The sequence below is a fragment of the Solanum dulcamara genome, chromosome 8, assembly GCF_947179165.1.
Source record: "Solanum dulcamara chromosome 8, daSolDulc1.2, whole genome shotgun sequence".
NCBI classification, from domain to species: Eukaryota; Viridiplantae; Streptophyta; class Magnoliopsida; order Solanales; family Solanaceae; genus Solanum; species Solanum dulcamara.
In genome coordinates, this window is record NC_077244.1 from 7935989 (window position 1) to 7945159 (window position 9171).

Here is a 9171-nt window from a genome sequence, read left to right on the forward strand (position 1 = left end):
GATATCTAATATATAAAGGCGGATTAATAATTTAAAGTTTATAGATTTTACATCAAGGTAAAATATTCCATGATTAATTAAGAGAAAAATTAATACTGTATTTAATTGACGGTATAAATTTATCTGATGATAAATTTATATCGTTAATCAAACGTGATAAATATTTTTTTCAGACTTAAACTTGAAATATTCTAAGCATTTTTATAGTTGTAATGACCCTAAAGGTCATTTTTGAAAATTTTCATAAAAATACCATTTTACCCCTGTCGATAGTTTTTTTTAGGTCATATTTAATTGATATCTGATGTCAGTTCCGTAGTTCTCTTGAAAAATTGAGACTTTTGGTAAATTTTGAGTTATAGATGTTTATAATGACTCAAAGATGGTATTTGAGTTCATTCGGAGTTTTGAGTCTCAGAATAAAATTGCATCAATTTCATCAGTTCTAAAACGTTGAAATTGGTCTAGGAGAATTGACGGAATCATATTTGGGGTCATATCATGGATTTGAGTTGTTAAGGAAATACTTGAGTTTTTGACCATAGGTTTGACTTTGGTAATATTTGGGGATCGGATGCTCAGAATTGAATTTCGATAACTCCATTAGATTCAGAGGGAGATTTTAGGTCTAGAGAGAGTTGTTGTATATTTTTTGAAAGTTCCGAGGGCATTTTGGTCTTTTGAGGTATAAAGTTGGTTTAGTTGCGACTTTTTAGTTTTTGGGTCAAAGAGACCTCAAAATTGAGTTCTGATGGTTTCATTGAGTCTGAAACATCAAAATTAGTAGGGTTGCACATATGATTTTGATATACGAGATCCGAACAAATCCTGAGGGTTAATTCCGAGAATTTGAAACTTAGAGGAATCTGTTGTGTATCTGCAATTTGGTGCAGGGATAATTATTCTTCATGATCGTGTAGGCCTAGTCACGATCATGAATCACTAGGTGGGTGTCATGACCTAACCCATCGGGTCATGCGGGCACCTATTCTAACACCTAGATAAGAGAGCCCTTGTAGAAATAACATGCGGAAGTTTAACAAAATACCAACAATAGCCTTATGAGTCCTAAATACATCATAATTGAATTATCAAAATTCTAGAATTTATTACAAAATACTTTAACACCCCAAGGATTCTAGTCTAAACAGGTACAAGAGCTTCTAAAGATACAAAGTATAAATAAAAACAAGAAACAGTTTCCACTATAAGAATGAAGAGTAAAAGCTACCGAAGACTCATCTTCGTCTTCACCTATGAAACATGATTGACCCTGCAACTAGACTATGCCAAGTAGCAAAGCAAGAGTAGTATCAGTACAAACAACATATACTGGTAGGCATCGTCGATCATTCTGATACCACCGCATAATATAAAGAAATCGACAAGAAGAAAACATGCTCTTGAGGAAATACACCACCAAATCTTTATGCACAAACTCTCATCATTCCTATTAACCTCATTAAAGTCATTCAAGCCTCACTCTCATCCCTTCTAGTTGGTCCGCCATCAACTCTAATCCAGATCAAGGCCTGACCATTTAACACGTAGATGAGTTTCTGAACTACGGGCTCATTAACTTTGTCTAACTAGTATACTACCTTTATCTTTCACACCAACACCTGACCCTAGAATAATTAACATCTCACTCGAAAGAGGAAAATATTTAAGTGGTCTAAGGCTCATATTCTAACCACACTGGCCCATTGTGGTGGGACCTATTCCACTCTGGAGGCCTTGCTACAGCGGGATTCCTCTCGCTAGAGCGGCCTATTCAGAGATAAAAGCTCCGAATTCTCTTCAAATCCCCTATTTAACACATATGCCCACAGGACATCAGCAATATTTGACTTTAAGTCACTAATTTCATTTAACAATGTATCGATTACTCTCCACTTATTTACCCACGACCCCATGTCTATGATGCGGACAAGTCTAGCAATCATAAAATAATCTGAACGGGCATATACATGAACACATTATCAATTCATTATTTCAGAGTAATATATTTTTTCACATTGTAAATCTCAGATATAATAGTCAACATAGTAACACTTAGATATTTGGTCCTTTCATATCAATTATTACACAAGATGGGCATGCTCAATTATAATCGAGTCAATTTATCTTTCATCACACATATAGTCAAGATCAATTCACATATGATAGCTACACAATGGTTCTCTCATGGAACCCATACCCAAGATATATATGTGTCGGAATATGACACTCAATCCAATATATGTGTCAAAACATGACACCTGATCCTATATATGTGTTGGAACGTGACATTTGATCCAATATATGTATCGAAATATGACATTGGATCCAACATATATGTCAGAACATGACACCTAATCCAATATCACAATCACAACCATAATCACAGTCTACAACGAATAGTTCACGTACTTGCACAATCAAGTAACAAGTTCATTGCATGCAATTGTTCACAAATAGTCATTTCATTGGTTTCATTCTATCTTTTCCTTCATTAACAATATTTCATCAAGCATTCTTTATTCAAGACTTCATTTTTAGTAAAATAAGTTTAAGATTGTGGATTTCGCGGTCTTGGAATTGTAGACCAATCACTACAATACATCAATCACCCAACTACAATAGTAAATGCATAGAAAACTTCACAACATTACTCCATCACTATAAAAGTCCCTTTATGATATAAACTAAACTATAATCCACAACCATAGGTAATTACATAGTTCATGGCATGAGATTTATCGACCCTAAGTTATTCACATTCACCTTTTATTTTATGATTCACATTACTCAAGTAATTCATAAGGAATAAACAACATGAACACGAATAATTATTTGTATAATCACATCCCTCTATATACATCATATTTTCATAACCCACAAGTCTCAAGATCTCTTAACAATCCAATAATAGTCTACATTTAATCCCACAAGGATCATTGACCTTCTAAATAGTTTTATCCAAGGTTAACATTTAAAGATTGGACCTTTATCACTAGTTACATAATAAACATGATCCATAATATACATTCCCACTCTAAGCATCAATTGACAATCATTTAACCATTCAGACTCCGTGTCCGAAGGCTTAGGCATATAATCTCCCGTCAATCTATATTTTATTAAGCAATAAGAATGAATTTATAACTACTCAATTGAGAAACCCTATCCTACTTGGGTGTCAAGCAATTGTAGAAGGATTATAGAACGATCTTTGACTTTTAGAAGGAGAATCTATGGAGACGGACCTGAAATCCATGGGTTATAGCCTTCCTCACGTTAAAATTCCCTTTTTTCTTTCTCTCCAATCCTTAAGCAACCTTTTGGGGATTTGTAAGGTAACTCTCATCTATTTTAACACTTAAGAAAATAAGGGGATAATCAAAATACGTTATTTTTAAGTTCTGGCTGATCGGATTCTGCTACAACGGCCTCAATCTCGCTCTAGCGGCCTAGTCCGGATAGTGTCCAGTAAAATAGACATAATGTTTTACTTCAAACTCTAAATGAGGCAGATTTGGTAGCGTTGTAAAGAAGACTCATAGACTTTAAATTTGATAGGTCGTGAGATACCTAATTCATTTTAGGTTGAGATACATGGTCATTTGAAGTTGACCCTACTTTGAACTCAAGTCCTAAACTAAATCAAAAAGACACTTTCAACTCAACTTTGAGATAGGAGCATAGTACAATCGTATTTTACAATTAATGTACTCGCATATCAAGGAATTGATCCTAATATTATGATGAAAGAGATTTATATACCTTTATCATAGATATTTTTAGTAACGATGGGTTAGATCATTATAGTGGGTAAGTCATCGCGATCGCGAGGCCTACTCTGCAATTGCGAGGGTCAATTAATGAGTTAACCCTCTGACTCATCACGATAGCGAGGGACAAGTTATCATGATCGCAAAGAGTAAAATGTTCATGGATAGTGTTCTTTATAAAAGACGAGAATTAGACCATTTTCCCTAATCTTTAGACTTTGAGAGCTCGGGGGCAAGCGATTCAAGGGGGTTTTGCGTGAAAATGTGTGGGTAAATGATTTTAACCCATTTAATTCATTTCTCATTGATTACAAAGTGATTTCATCTTTGATTTGTGGTTTTGAGTCCAGAAGTTTGGGCGTTTTCAAGAAAATATGTTCTCAATGTTTTGATGATTGTGAGCTCGTTTTAAGTCCGAATCCACTTTTGTTTTTACTAGAAAATCCCAAATACCTTGAGGAGGTTATTCATATAGGATATTTTGAAATTTTCTGCTCATTTTTGAAATTGGGTTTTTTGGGCATTTTGGGTTAGTTTCGGCACAGTTTTCATATGATTTGGATATCGCTGGTTCAGTATTTTGATTGGGAACTTGAATTTGCATATATTGTGGTGATTTCTAGTGCATTCAAAAGGAAAAGGCCTACTTGTATTGATCAATCACATATTGGATAAGACAAGTGGACTCTTAAAACTCTGTGAATCTCTTAGAATCCCAAGTATTTCGTTGTATATATGTTAGGCATAATGTGGATGAGGTTATGGATTTAATTGTAATATGAACTAATTTAAAGTGAATCTACGAAGGTAATAAAAGATGATGTGTGCTATTGTTAAAAATTGAATTGTGCATGTCGTAATCTAGTTATATATGTGTATTTGATGAAATACTTGATAGTCTAATTATGATTACGGTTCATCTAAATTAATTATTCCCCATTACTTTTGTGAGCATGATAGTTACATTAGTTCTGAAATACTGTGATGAGAAGCATACAATTATGAGACCGAGGTTATTTCTGGTCTGAGATATGATATTATTGAGGCTATTTTTGGCGACAGATTGATAGGTAGAGGTCATTTTTGGTGGAATTATATTGTCGAGGTCATTGTTTATGGGATTATATTACCGAGGTTATTTCCAACAAATTATTTGTTAAGGTTATTTGCATTGGTGTTAAATGGCCAAGGTCATTTTCGGCGAGGTTGAGCAAACAAGATCATTTTTAGTTAGAGATTATGAGATTGAGGTTATTTCTGATCAGAGTTATCCTATCGAGGTCTTTACCGGTAATTGCACACATGTATGACCATTGAGTGTGCATATACTTATTCTGCATATCTGTGTGTGACAGTTTTGATGCCTAATTGTGACTTGTGATTATTTGTATGACATACCTTGTGATATTGAATTGTGATCTGAACCTTATTGAACTGTTTAGAATGAACTGTTACGTTGAGCTGATTTTATGTGCAGGTTGTAGTTTGGAGGTTCGGTTGGGTTGGAAAAGGAGTTCGTGAATTCTATTAGATTTACTTAGTTTTTCTAGTTAACTAGTTAGCTTGCTGGGCACCATATTATTTGGTACTCACACTTGCTTCTACACTTATGTAGGTTTTGAGATTGGACTTTGATCATTGTCTTTTCTGATCATTCGATACTTTTGGGAGTTTGAGAGAGATAGTTATTGATATCCAGCGGACACTCGCACTTCCCATATTTTCATAATTTACTCTGTTTGAGAGTTGAAGACATATTGAGACTTGTACTTTTATTTTTATCTTATTATTTTAGTGGCTTGTACATGTGACAACCAATCTTTAGGGTATTTAAGTTGACAGACTTCCGCATTTGTTTATTATTTACTTGTTAAGATTATTGCCTCTTTATTTATCAAAACGTTGGGTCTTAGGCTAACTTGTCTAGTGGAAAAGGATAGTTGTCATCATACTCAAATTCGGGTCGTGAAAAATTGGTATCAGAGCTCTAGGTTTATAGGTTTTACATGTACAAGTCAAGTCTAAGTAGAGTTACGAGGATCGGTATAGAGACGTCTGTACTTATTTTCAAGAAGCTGTGAAGACCATTAGAAAACTCCCTTTATTCATTATTTCTTATCGTGCCAAGCCATTATCGCTAGTGGTAAGTTTCGCGTGTTATTTTGGCAGATACCGAGGACCAAATTTACATTTATTGGTAGAGGAGAGACAGTCTCTGAGGTAGTTGTTGAGACCCCCTGCTAGGGGTAAAGGTAGGGGTCGAGTGAGAGGCTGAGGCCGTGGAGCAGTTGCCAGTAGAGGCCATGCCCAAGAAGTGGCACCTGCCCAAGGTCGTGCTAGAGAGGCCTCCCCAGAGCCACTGGTTGAGATTGCTGAGGACCAGGTTCCTCCAGAGCCCACATCCCATTTGCTTCTGAAGACCTTATTGAGGATGCTGAGTATGTTGGAGAGTTTTACTCAAGATGCTGCAGGCATGCCACAAGGTTCATAGACTAGAGTAGGTGTATAGACTCTAGAGCAATATCATGTCCAGTGCTTCAGGATCAGGTGGGCTAGCTACCATTAATTCCCCCACCAGTAGTCGATGCGCAGATTGCCCAAATATGGTTATGACTATAGCAGATCAGCAGTTCTATAAGAGGTTTCAGAAGATGAAACCACTCCAGTTCCAAGGTGGTAAGATTAAGGATGCACATGAGTTTTTGATATTTTGCCATGAGATGTTGGAGGCAGTGAGCATGGTTGATGCCCGATGTGTTCGATTCATTATACTCTAGCTCCGTGGGTTGGCCAAGGAATGGTGGAGGACATTCATGAGGTCCAGACCAGTTGGATCCCCTTCAGTTAAGAGGGGATTTTTTGCTAGTGCTTTTGAGGATCGCTTCATCCCATGTAGCATATGGGAGAATAGTAGATTGAGATTTGAGAGTTTGAATCTGGGTGACATGTCCATTGCCAAATATGAGGCCTATTTTTGCCTGTTGTCGAGGATGCTACAGCATTGATCCCATATGAGGCAATGAAAGTCCATAGGTTTGTGAAGGGTTTGACCTTCTCTATTCGATCTTTTGTGTTTAGATCGGCTCGTAAGGGGGCTTCCTTCCAGTCCATTATGTGTACCTTCAAGGAGGCGGAATTGATGGTCAGAAAGGAGTTTGGGGACCCCAAGAGGGCCTGTGCTAGTGGTCATTTTTTGGGTACCTCTTCTGGAGGTAGAGGTTCATTTAGAGGCGGCAGTTAGTTTCAGCGCCAGAGATCTGTTCACGCTTCTATGCCAGTGCAGATAGTGGGCAGTTAGTCCAACGGTCTTAGAGTTTGGATCGAGGTGGTTGTGGTATTCCATCAGGATTGCCACAACAATCTTCTATCCCGAGGTCGTATTTTAGTTATGTATATCTAGGTTATTTGATGCACAAGTGCCCATTATAGACTTATTTAAGGCCCCAGCGCACTTATTTAGCAGCTCTAGAGAGAGATTCGGTACCTCCGACTAGAGGTTGGTGTAAAGCTCAGATAGTTAGAGATGGTGGTATTGTGGTTCCGCGAGGTAGGGTATGGTTTAATTAGGTGGTGGTAAATGATCTCAGTGTTATGCTTTTCCGGGAAGACCCAAGGTTAAGGCTTCCGATGCAGTTATTACAGGTATCGTTCCAGTTTTCCATCGACTTACATCTATGTTATTTGACCCTGGATCTACATTCTCCTACATGTCTACCTATTTTACATCTGGATTTGATTTGACTTATGATCACATGCTTATGCCTAATCATGTCATTACACCGGTGGGTAAGCCTTTAGTGGTAGATCGAGTGTATCGATCCTGTCTTGTTTCCTTAGTTGGATATGATACTTGGGTAGACATGATTATATTAGGGATAGTAAACTTTGATGTGATATTGGGTATGGATTGACTTTCTCCTTATTGTGCTATTCTTGATTGTTATGCTAAAACTGTGACTTTAGCGATACCGGGTGTTCCAAGGATCGATTGGATGGGCACTAATGGTTCCTATCCTAGTAAGTCTATCTCCTATATACATGCTCAGAGATTGATTGATATAGTGTGTATGTCCTATTTGGCTTTTATTCGGGATACGAGTGTTGAGTTACCTCCCATGGAGTCTATTCTCATAGTAAAGGAGTTCGCCGATGTGTTTTCTAATGATCTTTCGGGAGTTCCTTCGAATAGGGATATTGATTTTGCTATTGACTTAAAGCCAGGCACTAAGCCCATTTCTATTCCACCTTATCGCATGACCTCGGCAGAGTTGAAGGAATTAAAGGACCAGTTGCAGGATCTGTTGAGTAAGGGGTTTATTCGCCCTAGTGTGTCACCTTAGGGTTTCTGCTTGTGAAAAAGAATAATGGGTCTATGAGGATGTATATCGATTATAGGCAATTAAATAAGGTGACGGTCAAGAACAAATATACTTTTCCTCGTATTGATGATTTGCTTGATTATCTTCAGGGAGCGGCCTTGTTCTCTAAGATCAAATTCTGATTTGGGTACCATCAGTTGAGGATTAGACCATCAGATATTCCTAAGACTGATTTTTGGATTCGTTATGGCCATTATGAGTTTCTGGTTATGTTATTTGGGTTGACCAACGCCCCAACAACATTTATGGAGTTGATAAATGGGGTATTTAGGCTGTATCTGGACTTCTGTATGATTGCTTCCATTGATGATATCTTGATATGATCCATGACAGAGGAAGATCATGATGATCATTTGAGGTTGGTGTTTAGAAGTTGAGGGAGCAGAAGTTGTATGCAAAGTTCTCTAAATGTGAGTTTTAACTTGATTCTATGGCATTTCTAAGACACGTGGTGTCCAAGGAGGGTATTAGGGTGGATCCAACCAAGATTAAGGCAGTTAGAGGCTAGCCCAAGTCTACTATCCCTACCGAGATTTAGAGTTTTATGGGTTTGGATGGATATTACCGATGCTTCGTGCAGGGGTTCTCTACTATTGCATCCCCATTGACTAGACTGACTCAGAAAGTGGTAGATTTTTATTTGTCCGATGAGTGTGAGGCGAGCTTTCAAAAGCTCAAGCCCTTGTTGACTTCAGCTCCTATTTTGACCTTACTTGAGGAAGGTATAGACTTTACCGTGTATTATGATACTTCCAGTATTGGTTTGGGTGGAGTTTTAATGCAAAAAAGAAAGTTAGTTGCCTATGTGTCTAGACAGTTGAAGACTCGTGAGAAGAACTACCCTACCCATGATCTAGAATTAGCAGCAGTAGTATTTGTGTTAAATCTATGACATCATTACTTGTATGGTATGCATTGTGATCATCAGAATCTTTAGTACATCTTTAGTTAGAGGGATCTAAATTTGACACAACATAAATAATATGAGCTACCAAATGACTATGAAATGACTATCATGT

At 37.2% G+C, this 9171-nt stretch overlaps 1 protein-coding gene across 1 annotated transcript; it reads left to right on the top strand.

Moving 5' to 3' along the window:
• Window positions 1–6298: 6298 nt before the first annotated feature.
• LOC129899773 (uncharacterized) lies at window positions 6299–8113 on the top strand. The gene is made up of 2 exons (XM_055974792.1): window positions 6299–6449; window positions 7737–8113. The coding sequence occupies exons 1-2, from the start codon at window positions 6299–6301 to the stop codon at window positions 8111–8113; spliced, it is 528 nt and encodes a 175-aa protein (XP_055830767.1).
• Window positions 8114–9171: the final 1058 nt, after the last annotated feature.